The sequence below is a fragment of the Amphibalanus amphitrite genome, unplaced genomic scaffold, assembly GCF_019059575.1.
Source record: "Amphibalanus amphitrite isolate SeventyFive unplaced genomic scaffold, NRLGWU_Aamphi_draft 001728F_arrow, whole genome shotgun sequence".
In the NCBI taxonomy this organism is placed as follows: Eukaryota; Metazoa; Arthropoda; class Thecostraca; order Balanomorpha; family Balanidae; genus Amphibalanus; species Amphibalanus amphitrite.
In genome coordinates, this window is record NW_024883221.1 from 17,031 (window position 1) to 37,157 (window position 20,127).

Consider the following 20,127-nt stretch of genomic DNA (forward strand, 5'->3'; position numbering starts at 1 on the left):
GACAGGGCCGTGCAGTGTCGGTCCGTCGCCCGTCCCGCCGCCCCGCCGCCGCCTGTCGCCCGCGCCCATGGCGTGCTGGGGCCTCGCCTGTCTGTTGTGGCTGGCCGCGTGCCAGGCGGCCACCGCCATCGACATCGCCCGCTTCTACGGCTACGGGCACGTGCCGGGCATCGCCAGTAAACGATCTGAAGGTGAGGAACCGGTGGAATGAGGGACGGCCACGGGGACTCAAAGGAAGTCGGTAACTCAGGTCAACCATACAGGCTTACCAGGCAGTACTGGATGACCAGGGACAACGGGCATTCTATGTCCTGCTAGTTCTTTAAAGGCTCGCACATTTTCGTGTAAAACACCGTCCAAGGGTTTCAATTTTGGGCTCTTGAGCTTGCAACGGTGGACATTCGATGACGTGATGACGAACCAAGTCACGGACACGAAAAAGACGTAATGATGTGAGCAAAGCTTCGTAGATCACAAACCCAGTTAACTATGGAAAATGTGGTGAAAATGGATTTGAACATATAAGTAAAGATAAAGTAACAAAAGATTGGTAATACGAGTATCTTTAAAGTTCTGTTTTGTATTTCTGCATTTGAACTTCAAACATGAAATAGCAGATTATTTGACTCAAAGAAAATTTGGATCATAGCTAAGGTGTGATCCTTTCGGCAGCACAAAGGTGTCACTCGACATAATAATCTCGGTTTAGAGCGCACACAGCATAAGCTTCAACAGGTCCTTCTTACATGCCAGCAGACGCTACCTAGCATTTCTTAATTGTGCATTTAATAATTTGATAGGAAGACAGTTCCAGACTAGAATAAAAATTAGACTTGCCGAAAAATTCTTATTTTCTTCGGAATGTCCCTTTAAAAAATTTTTTTAAACCTGCTGTAAGGAAGCCGCAAACCATCTAACTTATGACGGTGAAACAACTTTCAATATGCAACCAACGACAGGAAACAAGACATACCCGTTCCATAAAAGCTTGCCATACTGCCCATGGTTAATCATGATTGAACTCACTAGGGAAAAGTAGAAAATTAGGTATTTTGCAATTGATTCCATATTTATTCCTTTTCCTCTTCTTTTTCTCAGAAGCTAAGCCCGAGTGTTTTGAATGGGTGGACTTCATGGATGGCGAGTGCCAACTATAAATGAATTGTTACTTTCGCCTCTCTCTCTCTCTCTCTCTCTCTCTCTCTCTCTCCTCTCTCTCTCTCCTCTCTCTCTCTCTCCTTCTCTCTCTTTCTCTCTCTCTTTCTCTCTCTCTCTCTCTCTCCTCTCTCTCTCTCTCTCTCTCTCTCTCTCTCTCTCTCTCTCTCTCTCTCTCTCTCTCTCTCTCTCTCGTTTTTTCCAAGTAAACGACTATTCCAGTGCATCACACAATTATATACAAAAGTGGCTCCACTCTCTCGCACAAGCTCGACATGCTATAATTCACCACTACCGGATTCTATCTGCTTTGAAAACCATCAGCTCCAGAAACACCGAAGTCGCACCAAGTGATAGCCCATTCAATGCCATTTTATGATGTGGTACTCATGACTTCGTTGCATGCCCGACATCGTTCGTCCAGTACAATTTCCATGAAACTACCAAAGCGCACCTGACACAAAGACGCACGCTGCCTTACTTATACCAACGCCACGCGGCAGAGCTTCGGTTACATGCCCCGAACCTCGTACTTCCTTCAGCTCTTTGCTACTTTTCCTATTCATCCGGTGCACCTGAACCTTGAGATGTCCCCATATTGAGAAATCTAGGGGAGTGAAGTCCTTATACTGCTCGGACCATCCACCCGAGAGAGCAGCCTCCTCCAAAGCGCGTTCGCAGCCATGCACGGGTCGCGGCAGTCGTGTGTGTGCGTTTTCCCCGTTCTGCTGCATACTGGCTCTTGATCGGCCGAATATCTCCTCCAGTTTTTAAGTGTCGTCAAAATTTGAAAAGCTCTGCTGTGAACCGCTGGGCGTTGATTGTCTCGGCCATGGCCATCCTTATTCTTCAACCAACATGATCCAAATATCGTACCCTCTCAGGTGTCCTCTGGGCACCCTGTCGGCCACTTTGTGCCTCGTAAAGGGTTGCGACACTTCCCAATATCTATACCAACCCAAAATGCACTCTCACATTTTTGCTTTGGTTCCAAAACTTTTCATGATCCCAAGAATAATGTTTAAATCTTTCGCCTTATTTCTACACACAGAGAAAAAATCACCCCAAAAAATAGGGTACTACAGAGTACCGATTCTGCACTACTATTTCGGGTATGTTTACCTTAAAAATGCAGGTAATCCCATCCCAGTCGTGTCTTGCTACCACCATAATCAAGGTACCCGAATTCCATTACATCTTTTTCCTACTCTTGATTTTCCGTTCATTCGAAGACGCTTTTCAGGGTACACCGCTATTTGAGGTAACGCTACGCAATTATTACGGGTAGTAATACACTACTTTCGGGTTTTTGTACCATGCCCCAGGTTCATTTACCTCGTATTTTGGGGTAGTGTAACCTATTATGAGCGCATAAATATGGGTCGGATAACCCAATGTGGTGTAAATGTACGCCAATCGCTCTGCAGAGTGCCAAATCTGTACCATTTTTGCGGGTACCACGGTTCTGAGGGTTTCGTAACCAGGTGCTCGTATCCAGTGTCATCAGGTACTTGTACACCACGCGTCGGTTCTGCTACATTCCGCTACGCAGTTCACCGGAACAATCTGCTAAAATACGCACACCGCAGTATATCCCGCGCCCCGCTGGGCTATTCAGCCATACGCGCCCTGCTGGGGGGGGGGGGCAGATTCTGCCCCCCCCCCCTGTCTAACTTCCGAACCGATGGTCGTAGAAAGACGGGGAAAACGCCGGCCGGCGGACGCCGCCGGCCGGCGTTTGCCGGGACGGCCGGCGTTTCCAGCGATCTGTTTGGTCGAGCGCTTAGTTGGTAGGAAGCTGGTAGGCATTTTTGTAAATTGAAAAGTATGATGTTTTAAAATAATTTTCCTTTACAGAATCGCTTAAATGAATTATTCATTGAGAATAAAGGCGTCTTGCACGACAAAATATTTGTATTTCGTGTCGCTTAGTTGCGCCATCTGTTATATACCAACGTTGGTATATTCGTTATCCTAGCAGAGGTGGGGATGGAATCGAAAATTTTCGTTTTTTCTTGCGTCGCAAGCAATTTTAAAAAATCGTACTTGACTTTCCAAACACATGCATGTGTTGTCACATGTGACATGGTCATTTGGCTTTATTTCAGCCACACTCGTTTGCACTCACCTGGTGTCTGGTACTGTTCCTTGACGGCGTTTCTTGACATCCCAGTGCTGTTTCTTGTTGACTTGACGGCTTGGTGCCCTTGCAAAACACGATCCACCACCACACTCGACCGGGAAAGAAAGTCGCGCAGCTCACTTGCACAATAAAACGCGTGAAACGCCATTAGCACTCGCCGTGCGGCTCCCAGCCTCACACACACACCCATCACGCCGGCCACGGCGGCACAAACTGAAAGCCTGCGCGCCAAAACAGTCAAACGTGGAACGATGATTGGTGGAGAGCAACACCCTTCTGCGCATGCGCGACTTAGGTCACGCCCCCTGAGTTTCTGACAGCATCATGTAAAATTACTAACAAAAAGGTAACTCTACCTAAAAATAAGTAGTCAGAAAACCGCATTTAAGTACTTATACACCCTTATGAGTTGATGCATGTTACAGGTACCTGCTTTTCAGTGACAAGTAGTAAAAAAACATGCTGCCAGAGTAGCTCTATCACGACCGATTCTGATTTTTCGGGTAAAGATACCACTCTGTTTGTTAATGATACCCCGAATTTGCAGGGTACTGTGAACCTTGAAGGTACATTTACTAGTATGTTTGTAAAAAGAACCATTGGTGTACGGGAACCCCAAATAAATGGTGTGTAACTATTCCTATTTAGGTTTTCATACCTGAGAAATAAGGGTACTGGTACTCCTCATATGTAAAAAAATCCCATAGAGGGGTAATTATTTTTCTGTGTGTAGGACAGCCGCGTACTTAAATTTACTCATTCCTAAAAAGAAAATTTTTGATAATTATGATTTCTTTCTATGGGAGAAGAATTCTTCGACATTCCCTTCTAGAGGTAGGCATAAGGAAAAAGTGCCATTAACCATCTCGCACCTCCCACTGCGATTACGTCACCAGCATGTGGTTGAAAACCACTCTTCATTCTTAGCGGGACCCAATTTCGGCCGTGAGAAGGCCGCATGGTAGGCAGGGAGAGAGAGAGAGAGAGAGAGAGAGAGAGAGAGAGAGAGAGAGAGAGAGAGAGAGAGAGAGAGAGAGAGAGAGGGAGAGAGAGAGAAGAGAGAGAGGGAGGGAGGGAGAGAGAGAGAAGAGAGAGAGGGAGGGAGAGAGAGAGAGAGAGAGAGAGAGAGAGAGAGAGAGAGAGAGAGAGAGAGAGAGAGAGAGACCTGTCCATTGTGAGTGACTCATCGAACTCTGCACGTGCCCCGAATGAAGCGCTCGTTACGGTCGATTCGGTGTGCTGAGTTAGCGCAACGCGACCCGCTCCAACTTTTGGAGTGCAGTGAGAGGAAGGAGGTCCGCACTGCCGCTCCGCCGTCACCCTGCACTCACGTGCCGCGACCTTTCCACGTTCGCACGTGTCGGATTGAACGGTTACGGGAGCCTGGAACCAATCTGGGTGGCATTAGCGAAAACGTGAAATCTTTGAGGACTTGTTCGGGTGGAAGTAGGTGGATGTGACCATGCTGAAAAGCTTCATCTCTGATCTCGTCCTGTATTCCTGACAGTGCTAGCGGTTCGAATGGAGTAACAGGGCTCTACCTACTAAAAGGAAAATGTTTCAGAAGTACATGTAATAATTAACTATACATTTTTTACCATGAAATCACTTACACGAATTTTAGGTGTCTTATACGAGCTTCTTACCTATATTTGTGCTTTAGGCTACTTTTTAATATCTAATAAAACACATTAATATTCATCAACTTCCAGCTCTCACAGATGTGCCGTGATTCTCAGGCCTCGCCTGTGGAAATTGACGATGTGCAGGCGAAGGTTGTCGCTGTCTGCATTGCATTGCAAAACATAGGCAACTTCGATCCACTTGCTGACAGCTTTACAGACTGCTTCATAAAGGAATGTACAAATGTGCTTAGGATTGTATTCGAGGATACGTTTTGTGCTGTTTTTGGTTGCGTCACGTCATTTTATTGTTTTGCCTCATAAAAAGATAACCTTCTAAGGTTGCTGCTGGAAAAGTAGACGTTTTGGAGAAAGTAGGTTCAATAAATGGTGGCATTGAAAAGCTTTATTTAACATCACAAGTTCCACAGTCCGGCGCCAGTGTTATATATGTAACAATAGAAAAAGGAGGTGAAGGCAATCATTAAACTTTTAGGCTAGAAATAAACATTAAACAATGCCCTGCTACATTATTCGACGAGATAGCAGGTGTTTGCGAATGTAGATGCCGCAATTATTTGTCTTGCCAGGTACACAACTCATAAATTGAGTTATTTGTCTGTAGTCGTGGGAAAAGTCACTTGCAGGAAGTTGTGAAATATACACGGTCCAATAACCTTTATTGACCCATGTTGTTTGCAGCCGCTGCTTATGCACGCTGAACTGACTGGTTTTGTAATTCTAAGCTCACGAGAAAATCGGCGTTATATCAGGATCGCGCTCACCATACCGAATCATGCTATTTGCTAACCAATTTTTTTCGCGACCTCTTCAGCCCAGCTAATTTTGCCATCATTTACCATATCATTTATCCATGACGTCATTGTATGTAAACAAGCTACAAGTACTTACACGTATCATGTATGTGCGAGTACCGGTGTCGTGGATTAGTAGACACACTGCGAGCAACAAGGGCTACCCGGTGCCTGGACGGGGGTCGGTCACCAGTCCAAGAGCGGACCAAACCCACGGGGGTCATTGATTTCCAATGAACCTGCCGACTACCATTACTGACGCGGCCGCAGCCAGGTGGTCGATCGCGTGTCCTGCTCGCATTCGCCGCGAAAGCATGTCTCATTGACGACATTGGCTGGTTTACTCGGAGGTGCATTGTCAAGGAGGTCATCGTTCAAACGCGTACAGTGCTGAGTAGGCTCGTTGGGGCTGAATGGATGTGCTCGGACACGATGGGTACTGGGTAGTGCTGGGCAGAGAAAGGAGCAGCGGTTCCTGTATTGCGCAGGGATATGCCAATAATAACCAAAAATAGAGGCTCGGAATTGAATTGAATTACTTAATCTAGAATGATAGTTGGAGTGAAAGAACATTTTTTAAGACTTTGAGATAATAGAAAATGGTAAATGACTGAACTGGATCATGGGAGATAATTTTTTTTAGCAAAAATTGGCATGGCAGATGTTTTCTAAAAAAAATTAAAACGGCACAGGTATCGAACGAATGATATGGTGCTTAAAAAGGATTTCAACTTACAGAACATCTTGTCGCAACAGAGCTGCTGATTTCGATACGATTGACTTTGATCTGAAATTTGAGGATTTACTTCACCTGACATTTGTTATGCGTCTGCAATTGAAATAGCGAAAGTCAACGTCTGCTAGTTCCGACTAGCTCGATGTACAGCCCACCGCTAAAGTAATGTAGGGTTTTACCAATCTCAATGGTTGGCTTTGACTGGCGATTGTTTTAATGCGGAGTGATCGAAAAGAAGATGTCAATAGCTAAAGTTGCAGCTGCAAGGGTGACGATACATATAAGCTACATTCAAAGTTTCATTGTAGTCTGGTTAATCGTTCCTAAGCTTCAGAAGCAGAACATACCCATGACTGAAACCCCACATTACTTCTGCTGTGGACTGTACCGTAAAAGCATAAAATTGCGCTACCAAAAATAGCCAATACATTGCATCGGGTTTTGACTGACGTCACCCAAGAACATTTGCAATAACTCCTGTTCAATAAGTCATGGCACATAGCTTCTTCCCAGCACCTATTTAAGAAGACCGATCAATGAGTGCTGGGGTAATATTAGAAAACCCACCATTTTCTGCCAAGAAAACCAAGTAAACCTGACAGGTAGGCTGTGCCGCCGTACTCACGAGTTAAGCGGCACAGCCTACCAAGCACCAGCAGCAGTTTGCAACGCCTGCTCTACGGTAAGCGCTGAACTAGATCACCATTCACAAATCCTCACAAGACGCACACACAAATGAGGTATCGAGGTAAAAACGCCATTTTAAAGCTGTCATACATATACCTAGCTGTCACTTGTCACCTTTGTCCGTCGGTAAGCTCATAAATGTCTAGGAGCTTGGGGAGCCGTGGTAACAGATGTGTTGTTGCCACCTGCTCAGCCGAATGCCGACACTAGAAACTCAGACGCATCGATGATCGAAGAGAGAAAGAACGTTCAAACTTTCCCCATCTCTTGCTGTGGTGCGCCGAACTATGGCGGTGACGGGAGTCTGCTCCCTACACTGTACCGGAACCGTTCGCATCTGAACAAAGAACCAGCGCGCCCGTGTTATCGGGACTCGCGTTTCGTCGCTCCGTCCAACTCACCTGTCTCTATTGATCTCACGGGGAGCGGTCGGAGCGGCTGCTCTCCGCGGGGAGGCCCGCGGGGCGGTGGTCGCACGCGCAGCACGCACACCGGCGTTCATAATTCAGACAGCAGTGGGTGAATGTACTTACAGGTGTGGCGTGAATGTTCTGTATGAGTGAATGCGTGTGCGCCTTGTTAAAAAGGGAGTGCTGTCTGTAAAGAACTCCTCGTGAGAAAACGCGCACAATCTTTTAGCTATTGTCATCTTGTCTCTAGATTGGCTCATCCACATCCTTGCATCGGCACGACGGCAAACCATGAATGATTACATGTGAATCTGAAATGCCGTTTTAGACATGCTACTTGTGATGCTGTTAACAAATTATTTATCAATAACAACGTGTGTTACGATGCTTGACAATGCAAAGGATTCATCTATATACATAGTTCATAGGTGCAATAAAGACGCTACAACACCTCAATAGCTAAAGTGGTCTTTGTCTTTTACAAGCGTAATGAATGACTCAATCGTCCGTGCTGAAGCTGTTTCAGGCTGCTCCATTTTCCCGTCTTACCCGCGCTCAATATTTAATCAACGGCTAACTACTTTTGAGAAGTGCACGTGAAATTGCCATTACCACTGAGGCGTCACTCCCCGTGCGCCGGCCGCCGAGGTGGCGATGGCGTGCCAAAGTTGGCGCTCGCGGCGAACGCGGCGCAACTTACACGGCAGCTACTGTCAATGATTTATTGTGGACGGTTGCTGCGTGTCAGGTGCTGAGCTGAGCTGGACGATATGTGTGCTACATTGTTTTACTCTGCTAGATCACTAATGGAGACGTGAACGCTTACTGGAATTGGACATGCCAAAGTGCCATGGGAAACAATTCATTCGTTCGGCCAAAGACCCAAAGACACAGTTACAGTACATTTCACTCAATTCCATATCCATAAACGATGCTAAATTAAGAAACCGAAATGTTGTTCCATCCGAATGATATGTTTTATGTGATATGTATCGGCATTTGTTATGATATTCATGCCCTTTCTTGTTGCGCGCTCCATCAGCCAATGTGTTCATCTAACGCCACTGATTCTGCGTGCTCTGACGTCACCGGTTCTGCCTCGTCTGACGTCACTGGGTGTCTCTGTTTCAGCGCGGCGCTGCCGACCCACCGAGCCGTTCCTCTGCCCCGGTGGCGACGTGTGCATATCGATAGCGTACCTGTGTGACGGAGCGCCCGACTGTCCCGACAGCTATGATGAAGATAACAAGCTCTGCACGGCAGGTTAGTCAAGGCGCTGTGTGTGTGACACTCATATGACGTCACTGGAGTCTGTCACTGACACTGCGTGCTCCAGCAGGGACGCAACGACCGGCGGCGGCATATGTTGCAAGTAGGCCCAAAAGCCCCAAAAAGTTTGCTTGTTAGCTTCAGTTGGCTAAACGTAGTTGTAACTTGAAGTTCTCGGAATATGCACTATGAGTCATCGAGCTAATTGGCCTGATGATGTCCCCGTTGGTTCATTGCAAAGCTCAAACAATGCCTCCAAGCTGTTATTTCACTTTGCGTCTCCGAATCAATGAAATTGTATTTGGTTTATTTACCGTGGGTAAACTCCGTAGTTCAGTTTCACGAGCCGTGTTTGAACAGCGAAAATTACCTCAGCCCGCGCGCTCGACCGCCTGAAGCGGCATGTTTGCGCTTTTAACTCGGTCCAACGGATGAAGCTAGTGGCTTGTCAGACAGTTTGCGATTTACGGTCGTGCCGTCTCCGTGAATCTGAGACGTGTTCAAAGCCGGCGACGTGGCATCATCAGCCAACGACTGTCTATATTGTCGCCACGTCTTCCGCGCCATTTCGCCGATGGCCACCGGAATACCAAACAGGGCTGGAACGGAGCCGGCGTCTTCTTCAAACAAACTGCGATCGTCTGCGCGTCAACTACCACGGAAGACGGGAAAGGCCGACTTAGAACGAGGGCTAGCTGAAAAAGAACTACAGGACTAGCGGGTCGAAAAGTCACCACGCAATCTTAATACTTAGAAGAATCAGTGAAACAAAAGTGAAAACCATTGCCTCCCTCCACCCCTCAGTTCCCAGCACTTTCCGCTGCCTTCCGTAAGTCCGTCAGTGACGCCGACTCGAGCAGTGGTGCCCAGAAGTCAAGCCCCCGTCGCCTGTTGACTCGCTAACCCGAGCCTCTCCGGAAGATTAACTTCCTCGCTTCAGTGCCGCCGTGTTATCGCGGCTCGCTACTGGCCTGTCAGACCAGCCAGCCGGCAGAAAGACGTCTCTGTTGCGCGGCAATTCGCCGCCGGCCACGACAGCGGAAGGCGATGATGTTTTTGGGAACGGAGGCTGCGAGCATGTTGGAAAAGTGCCGCGGTCAAAATAAAGTAAACGACTGACCCGAATGTAGAAAGTTATACGAGTGTCTACTGCATACAGCACGCATCAAACCGTATGACCAAGTTTTGAGAAATGATCGATATAGAAATCGTTTAATACACTGTAAAAAAAGTTTACCAACTAGTTAGTTATCCGGCCACTTTTCACTAACCATAGGCGTGTAAGCAAAACACGCATTTCATGACTAAGTGTGTTTTCAATTACACGCAAAAGGTTGAATAGCGTGTTTTGAAACACACCTCCTAGTTTTCGAATATTTGCCAGGTTACTAAGATAAGCCGTGTAAGCGTGTTTATTGACTATCATCGGTGTGTTTTGTTAATAACTACAGACGTGTTAGGTAACACATGTGTTTGTCACACGGCCACTTTTCACTAGCTATATGCGTGTACGCAAAACACACATATTGCGTGTTAGCTAACTAAGCTGTGCGTGTTAATAAACTAAATGCATTTTTGAGAACAGGCGTGTAACTTAACTAATGTGCGTGTTAGTCACCTCTTTTCACAGCCGCCCCCCCCCCAAAAAAAAACGAATCGAATTAAACTCATCAAACATGTTTATTCAAAACTGCATTCAAGCTCCTTTCAGCAAGCTTACAACTGCATACAGTAATATTTCTCTTATTGTACTACAAATGAACCTAAAAAAGTAATCTTCTGTAGGAAACTGCCGAGCGGCAAAGGCGCTCCGTTCTAAAGTTACGTTCTAAGCTATATATAGCCTGCAGGAATCCGCACCAGCCATGACACCATACAGGCTCCAAATACCTATTACGAAAACATTGAGAGTGCTTCATTTCTGTCGATATGGGCAAACTAAATTGCAACAAAAGGGCAAAAATTCCCTGACCGAACAATGGTGGCTCATGTGTCTACAAAAAAAAATTATTTGACAACATGGCTGCAGTGACAGGAATTGCATAAAACAGCACCTCACTGCGTTCACTGGTTGAGTGCCCAACCAAAAATTAGGTACATTTAATTTCTTGTTCAAAGCTTAATGCGGTTTTAGTGTGCAACATGCTCATTGTTCAGTCCGTCATATGTACTTATAGACGTCAATTGACAGTCAACAAATGAACAGTGTCTCCAACCTGAGACCCTCTAAAGCCTGGTTGGAGCTTCATTTGAAAAGAAAATGAGTGACATACATAAACCACACTAAAACGCCAGCAATATCTCCACTGATCTTTCCCATAATCACTCACCATACCAGTAAGGATGAAAGCCATGTCCAACAATCCATATCATTTCACTGTTTGACTTCTTATTATTCTTATTCGGGTTATGTATCACCACAGTATCACCACTTCTGCATCCCACAGCAGCTCCTTATACTGCACACGCAACACTTATACGCCACAGCTCAGCTCCTTCACAACGCACGCGTCCTCTCCCCTCTCTGACTTGGCACAGACTGAACAATGGCGGGCGCAGAGGGGCGCACAAAATGGCGATTTTTTTTTCAATTAACTAAGGTCTTTGTAATGCTACAACAAAAAGAGTAGTAAGAAAACTAAGATTGTGAGTAACAACATGCGTTTGATTTGTTAGTTAACACGTTACCCAGAAAAAAAGGCAAAGGAAGCATAAACAAACATGTTTGTCAAATAGCACGGCATGGTTTGCACGGATAATATTTGTCGGCTTACAATGATGTTAGCTTTTCTGCTTCGATGAAATGGATGTGGTGTTAGGTTGCAAACATATGTGTTACCTGACCCATTTTTTGCAACAACGTGTGTTTTAATACTAGATTTTGCTTGAAGAATTAACTAACTGGTTTGTTAGCATTTTTTACAGTGTAGTTCAAAAACAGTTTTGCGTACAGTCAACATTTCAGTCCCATTAGGCTTGCCAGCCATGTCATGTCCAGTGTCCAGTGCTGAACGCTTGGTTGGCATTCACTGTGACCTGCCGTGAATGCTGTGTTCGAGTTACCCTAAACCGAAATGAGTATAAGGCCTGCCGTGGTCCGTTCGGCCGTGTTTGACCTACCGTGATCCACCGTGATGTCTGTTCTGCCGTAACCACCCTTCCTGTTCTGCCGTGAGTGCTATGTCTGTTCCGCCGTGAGCGCTATGTCTGCTCTGCCGTGCGCGCGTTGCCTGTTCTGTGCTCGCCCTCGCTGCACTGGGCCCCGGGTCGGTCCCGGCGGGCCGCACCACACCGCCGCGTCACCGCCGGTGGACATTTATTGCCGCCCAGATGGAGACAAATGTCGCTCAGCTTTACCGGCGATCGACTCCGCCCCCCCTGACCGGCCAAGTGGGGCGAACAGCGAGCCATAGACCGCCGGACCACCGATCCGCGACCGATACCGCATTGTCGGTCAAAATGCAACGCAGCAGCCGAGGCAGCGATAACCGCCTACTGAGTAGCGCTAGAATTAGACGAAATCGATGCGAGATTTGTGATGTGATAAATGTGCAGTCGCCAAAAGACACCAAGTTATATGTAGAACTGACATTTTGAATAAGTGTCCCAATGCATTGTCTGAAACTGTGGACAGCCTTCCAAGATCGGCATAATGTATGCTGATCCACGTATTTATGGCTGATTTGCATTATTCATTCGCATTATTTGGATAGCAAGGAGAAACGTGCGGTCTTTTCGATACCCTTCATCGGAGACCACTTTACGCGGCTGCAACAGGCGCCACAAAGGCATTGGGGTACAACAGGATGAGGCCGACCAAGTCCACAGTCTCATGCGTCACGTGGTTATGTAACCTGTCAGCATAAGGAGTGGAGGTTGGTGTAAGCCAGCCTGCTGCCGTACTCGTTTACTCTGGCCCAGACATCCGTCAGCCGCCGCCAGTGTTGGACTGTGATTAGCCGCTCTACTATAGCCTTTCCAGTTCCCTCCACCTCTGCAGAGGTGGAGGGACATGGGACCTGGGATCACAGGTCCCATGGGACCTGTGATACAGTGTTTTGTTTTCCAGCCGGATGGTGCCATGATTATTATCATGACTTATTGATAATGACCAATGGGTGTCAGTAGCTTGACTGATACATTCATGCTGTCTTCTCATGACCCTGGGCCTGCATACATGTATTGTAATTCGTGTCTTCTGATTCATACCAATGCCTACCAATCCGATACAAGGCCATCGTTTCCCCCGGATCGACGAGGCTGTGCCCAGTTTCCACACACGATTGTCTGCACCTTTTCCGTACTACGGACACTACCGGCTCCCCACATTGATACCACCGTTTCCGATACATACACCACTGTTTTCCTTCACTTACTCCACCGTTTATCCTACACTGCTGATACCGCCTTTTCCCATACTGACGTTGCCGGTACTGATGTTACCCGTATCACCGTTTCCCACACTGACCTCACCGTTTCCCCTACACTGATACCGCTGTTTCCCGTACTGACGCCACCGTTTCCCTACACTGACGCCACCGTTTCCCTACACTGACGCCACCGTTTCCCGTACTGACGCCACCGTTTCCCGTACTGACGCCACCGTGGCGTTTCCCATACTGACGCCACCGTTTCCCGTACCGACGTCACCGTTTCCCTACACTGACGACACCGTTTCCCATACTGACGTTACCGTTTCCCGTACTGACGCCACCGTTTCCCTCGCCAGCGCGGCGGCCGCCGGTGGAGGAGACGGCCAGTTTCCTGAAGTCGCTGCTCGCCAGCCATGGTCCCAACTACTTGGAGAAGCTGTTTGGCAGCAAGGCCCGGGACGCCCTGTTGCCGCTCGGCGGAGTGGAGGCGGTGGCTGTCGCACTGTCAGGTCAGTGGTGCACTGAAAATCGGCAGTATCCATATAAGTGCATGTATGGCCTAAACTTTTGAATTCATTTTAAAAGAGATAAAACGCAAAAATTACCCAACGTTTCGCATTTATTGCTTAGTCATGGGTGTTAGAGTGCCCAGTTAGACTGAGCAATAAATGCGAAACGTTGGGTAATTTTTGCGTTTTATCTCTTTTAAAATGAATTCAAAAGTTTAGGCCATACATGCACTTATATGTCACATCTGTCATTTGATAATCCTCAAATCGGCAGTAGACTCGCACTGTGGTTCCCAGTTGGTGCGGCTAGACGCGGTTATAATGCATTGCGACTTGTTTATTTGGATTGTAAATGCAGAGCTGATGCATCAGCTGTACAACATGCACACTTCTCACCTCAAGAGGACAAAAATAAATATACAAATGTTAGCTGCATTGTCAGTACCTAATGAAAGAAAGACGATAGTGTATAAATGCACGAATGTGGGATCGCTGAGGCCATTAACGAATATTTACAACATAAGGGTTGGAATTCAGTACTCGGTAGTTTCAAAAACGGCAATTACCGTCAGCTGAGAACCTCTCAGTGTTTTTACAACAGGCGCGCTCACCAGCGCCTCTCGGCACCTGCAGTCACCCGAGTCGCTGCTGCCGGGCCGGCCAGGCGGCGCGGTACAGACCCAATCACCCGCGACGCTCGCAATGTCGGTCGAACGCTGTCCGTGCGCCCTCCGGGAAATGCGGCCAAAGTGAAATGGTGTGTGCTCCGTGCCGCTCTGGGCCGGCGCACATCGCCCGGTGGTGGGGACAGTGGGCCTCAGGGACCACCGGCTGTATACTGTTGAGAGAGCGTAAAATAGTACCTATTCGAATAACGCGACAAGGAAACACATTTTTATTAGATAGGTAAATTTTTTGGCTCGTATGCGTCAAGTGGACTCGGTATTTGCACTTTATTCAACCGCGCTAATATCAATGTTGCAGGTGTTGTTCTCCGAGATCAGCTAAATTATTGCCCCGAGAGACTTTAAAAAAGCTGAAAAACCTAAAAGCCCAAAATTGCTCATGAACCAGCCGCAAGAAAAGATCCCTAACCGCTGATGTGAAAAGATATCAACCAGCCCATGTGATGTTGTTTAGAGCAACAGTTTTTATGTCGTGGCTGTTAAACTAAATGGGCGACTCTTAGCCCTATAGCTAACCACTTTTCCGTCAACCAAACTTGTCTTGGGTCCGAAAGAACTAATTAGGTATATGAAGTTGCGGTTGTGGAATATTACTGAGCAAATGCATCAGTGCTCCACTCATGTTCTATGCGCTTATTTGCCATTAGCATAGGTGTAATGACGTCATAGGCCCGGCGCCGTCCGATTCTATGGGATGGGATAAGGAGTGACGTTGATCCTGCGACAGTCTGACAGTAGTTCTCTATATACCGTGCTGACAGTGAGTCTGCCATCCACTGAGCCGTCCCCACGGGCCAGCTGGAAGATCCTACTAGTTGATAGAGCGCAGCTAGGTAAAAGCTTTGTGTAGTTTCTCCCAATTACGGGGAAAATAGTCTTGTCCAGAAGCATAGGCCAAAACTTTCTTTGTCGCTGACGCTCGTATATGAAGTGAATAGTGTTCCACAAGCGGAGTAACTTATCGAGATGGAAATATGAACTGAAAGTTAAAATATAGCTAAAGCTGTTCATTTGATCTAGTGGTGCACAAGCGATCTCGATTATATGACTCGAAAAGATGTAGTTGAATAAGGAACAAATATTATCAATGAATAAAATAGGTACGTCAGTGTCTTACATTTAACGACACGCTTTTATTGCAACGAGCAGATTATTGCATTATACAATACTCAAGGGCCATTGTTACTGAGTTTTTAAGACTCAATACACAATCGCTCATACCTGATCCATTTATGAATTAAATACGACTCCAAAGATTTAGGAATAAAAACCATGGCAGATTCTCACTAAAATCCCTCTTCCCTCCTCTTGTCGGTGCCATTGTTAAAATGTAATAAAAACCGCTTATTTTTATCCGTCAGCCTATATCGCTACCCAACTCGTACCTATAACGGCTGAAAGGGTACCAATATCGCCGTAAGCTGGTCCTCACTGCGGGAAAGAGTGCCCGTGAGTCGATTTCTGGGACGCAATCACCGCAGTGTGCTCATTCAGCTCTGACCGTCGGCGAGGATCTGCCCCCCAGACTCCCGCATACGTGATCTGTGTAGAATTAGGTCCAAGACGAAAGCAGAGGAAAATAAATGGCAGGCAAGGCCAGCTTAGTGCTCTGACAACGGACCTAAGCCTCCATTAATAAGTCGGATCAGCTGGTGTGCTGCGAGGCTGCATTGTCAAAAACTAATGGGGATGCATAATATGTATTGTTTATTAATCTCACGGGACGGAGACAAACGAATGCTTGCGGCTTAAAAATTGAAAGAGCACATCAATATCCTTCGCATACAGCTATATGTACAGTATATACTGCTCAAAGCTTCGGTCATGACACATAGCCAAGTCTCATGAGCATGGATGGCGTTCGCTTTTTCTTGACGGCGCACTGAGTTGTAACGCATCGATTACCACAATTCACGAGTCGTCGTATGAAGTGTGTAACGTCAGTCTTGAAAGTACCGCGCATCGGTACAGTGGATCTTTCAAGCCTGACCGTGGAAGGGCTGCTAAATTTGAGAGTCACTGAACCAGATAATGTCCTCGTCCATCGACCATCCCCCAACTCAATTGGTTCAGTGACTCTGAAATTTGGCAACCCTTCCTCACTCGGGCTTGATGGATCCAACACACCGATGCGCGGTACATACAAGACTGACTGTACTGGATGTTCTCTCCATCATACTCACTAATGATGGGCGGTCTGTGTGTTGCAGAATCGCAGACGATCGACGACTTCGGCAGGGCGCTGCAGCTGATGACCGTCGACGTCAACCACCTGCGCTCCGTCTTCATGGCCGTCGAGAACGGAGACATGGGCACGCTGAAATCACTCGGCATCAAGGACTCGGAGCTCGGCGACGTCAAGTTCTTCTTGGACAAGCTGCTGAAGACAGGGTTCCTCGACTAGAGCCGAGAGCGGGAGCCGATTCGTGTCCAACTGCGCGCGTGCGGGCCCCGGCCGGTCGGGGCAGAGAGACCCTGATCGAGCCCGCCCTCAGCAGTCTCCGGCCGCGGCCGACGTCCAACACCGTTCCCGATCGCGCCGACAGCGGCCTCGACCTCGGCCGAAGACTAGCCGGCTGGCCGGGGACCCTGCAGCCACCTGCGCCGGCCGCGGCCCTGCGCCGGCCGCGGCTCCGCGCCCGCCCGCAGCCGCCGCGCCCCCGTCCGCGCCGGCCTCTCCTCGATAGCACCCCACTGACCACCAGCGCAGCGCCGCGCGGACGGGCCGCCCGACGCCTGGGGCGCCCTGACCCTGACCTGAGAGCGGGCAGCGGCGGCGGCCGGCGGCCGGCCCTCGCGGCAGCCGCCGGCCGGCGCCGGCCGCCCCCCCCCCCCTGTGACTCGCCCCGCCCCTGCCATCCTCTGTGGCGTGATCTCAGCTGGTCTTTGAGCCGGTCCAACCCGACCGGCGTGCTGTGAGCTCCGCGCTGACTCCATGACCTCTCGGGTCACTCCGCCTTCCGGCCAGGCGCAGCGCGAGCCGAGGCGCCCCACTCCTGTCCGTGGGGGCCCACGGCTCGACAAAACGGCTCGCAACGACACCAACCCGGTCGCTTCAAGGTGTCCTGTCTATCGCTGTTTCGGGCATGCTGATTTCGTGTGTTCATGGCGCGTTACGTTACAAATATGTAAGTAGGCTAGCTTAGTTAACCTTTCGTTAGGAATATCAGCAGCCTATAAAATCTATCTGTTGGAGGGCTGGATTGGTAAAAATAAATTGCGCAGTGACACATCATCAGTCTCATATGAACATGTTTGTGGAAAATGGCTGACGGTTGATACACGTTTGTTTCTAAGATTGGTCTATCGATATTTCAAATACGATTAAAGGAACGGCATGGTTTCTTGATAGAAAATGTAGAAAAATCATTTCGGAAAGGAAGTAACTATTTGCTGAAAGTGAAAGACTGAAGGTCAGTAGAAGAAAAATGATTTAGTTCTGGAATGAGCATAGGCAATAATATAAATCTTTTGTGTTGGAGGCCACGGGAATTGTAAGAGCTGCGAGGTAATATCTGTTTTGAATGGAGACAGTGCGATCGGAAACAATAGTGTTCGTTATCATGTATTCAGAAATATATGTTATAGATATCTTTTATCCGAGCTTTGATAACGTTGACACTCGCTAGGCTGTGTTCACGAAAGAACCATGACTATGTGTTACTGTTAGTTTTGAGGAACGCATTAGCAGTTAGTTGATTGGACAGCATAATTTTCGTCATTAATTACATAACCAATGACTAGCTCATAAACAAAACACTGACACTGTTTCCCAAGCTAAGAATATAAAACTCGTTCTTGATCCTACTACTGGAGTTACCAGTAAAATGTCTTTTGTGACAACATACGACAACATATTTGTGCCCAGCTATTTGGCATTTGCAAGCACACATCTAGCCAGTTGCTAGGGTGCAGATACAGTCGTTGCAGGATGCAGTACCGGGGCTCTCTACGAATATCCACCGGTTACCGTGTAGTTCAACAGCAGCCGCCCGGTTCCGTTAGTCTATCCACGTCGTATGACACCACCACTGGTCCGGCCTGAAGTCTAGGTGACTGGACTGATCTGTGAGTGTGAGCTTACTGACTGGTCCGGCCTGAAGTCTAGGCTGATGGACCGCCGATGAATTAGATAGTAATAATCTTATATTTATCCTGGATTAAACATCAGCTTATCCATAAACCGCCCGTGACGAAAGACTGCGTGGCTTATACCAAACTTTCTTATTCTAAGCCAAGTGCATTCAAACTGTGACTTGACTGACTGAATTGAGCTGTGAGCCAACTGACTGGTCCGGCCTGTGGTCTAGGTGACTGGACTGATCTGTGAGCTGTGAGCCAACTGACTGGTCCGGCCTGTGGTCTGGGTGACTGGACTGATCTGTGAGCTGTGAGCCAACTGACTGGTCCGGCCTGTGGTCTGGGTGACTGGACTGATCTGTGAGCTGTGAGCTAACTGACTGGTCCGGCCTGTTGTCTAGGTGACTGAACTGATCTGTGAGCTGTGAGCTAACTGACTGGTCCGGCCTGTAGTCTAGGTGACTGGACTGATCTGTGAGCTGTGAGCTAACTGACCCGTCCGGCCTGTTGTCTAGGTGACTGGACTGATCTGTGAGCTGTGAGCTAACTGACTGGTCCGGCCTGTAGTCTAGGTGACTGGACTGATCTGTGAGCTGTGAGCTAACTGACTGGTCCGGCCTGAAGTCTAGGTGACTGGACTGATCTGTGAGCTGTGAGCTAACTGACTGGCCCGGCCTGAAGTCTAGGTGACTGGACTGATCTGTGAGCTGTGAGCTAACTGACTGGTCCGGCCTGAAGTCTAGGTGACTGGACTGATCTGTGAGCTGTGAGCCAACTGACCAGTCCGGTCTGTGGTCTGGGTGGCATCGCCCCGGCATGGCAGGTCGCCGACACCCCCCCCCCCCCATCCCCCTGACCGCGGACGCGATCCCTCGAGACGGACAGCAATCATATCGGGCAGCGGCCGTATGATTAGAACCAACACGAGCCGACGGCGCCGCTAAGGCGAAATAAAACCAGAAACTGGCTGCGCTGAGGAAACGCGCCCCCAACGCCATGAACGCAGCGCGATGCCATGAGGCATCTCATATCTTAAAATCACAGGCGGCGGAATGAGGGGGGGGGGGGCGGGGCACCGTGCCCCCTTTGATTTTGGCATTTTTTAAACATTAGCCCTATGGGCTTTGCATGGAAAGAATGGGACGAAAAGTCGGCAGTGCCCCCCCCCCCCTTAATTGAAGGTGTTCCGCCGCCACTGCTTAAAATCCATTTCGATTTTCAGATGCTATTTATTTCTTGTTATACGTGTGCTTTGGGAGTCAGCTCCAACCATATTTTACCAGCAGTGAATGAAGTATGTACAGTCCACAGCAGAAGTAATGTGCGGTTTCAGTCATGGGTATGTTCTGCTTCTGAAGCTTAGGAACGATTAACCAGACTACAATGAAACTTTGAATGTAGCTTATATGTATCGTCACCCTTGCAGCTGCAGCTTTAGCTATTGACATCTTCTTTTCGATCACTCCGCATTAAACAATCGCCAGTCAAAGCCAACCGTTGAAATTGGTAAAACCCTACATTACTTTAGCAGTGGGCTGTACCTTACTGTTTCTGATTGAAAAAAAAACATTTATAGCTTTTTCGCGAGTCAACTCAACTACAAGCACTCATGCATGCATGCAAGCAATGTTACGCCAGCAAT

The 20,127-nt window shown here is 48.0% G+C and overlaps 1 protein-coding gene across 1 annotated transcript; it reads left to right on the forward strand.

The window, feature by feature from the left end:
- Positions 1 to 18,001, forward strand: LOC122374866 (prohormone-4-like). Its single transcript, XM_043353886.1, has 4 exons — positions 1 to 191; positions 8,700 to 8,831; positions 13,567 to 13,719; positions 16,616 to 18,001. Exons 1-4 carry the CDS (start codon positions 68 to 70, stop codon positions 16,807 to 16,809), a joined length of 603 nt encoding a protein of 200 aa, XP_043209821.1. The 5' UTR covers positions 1 to 67; the 3' UTR covers positions 16,810 to 18,001.
- The last annotated feature ends 2,126 nt before the right edge of the window (positions 18,002 to 20,127 follow it).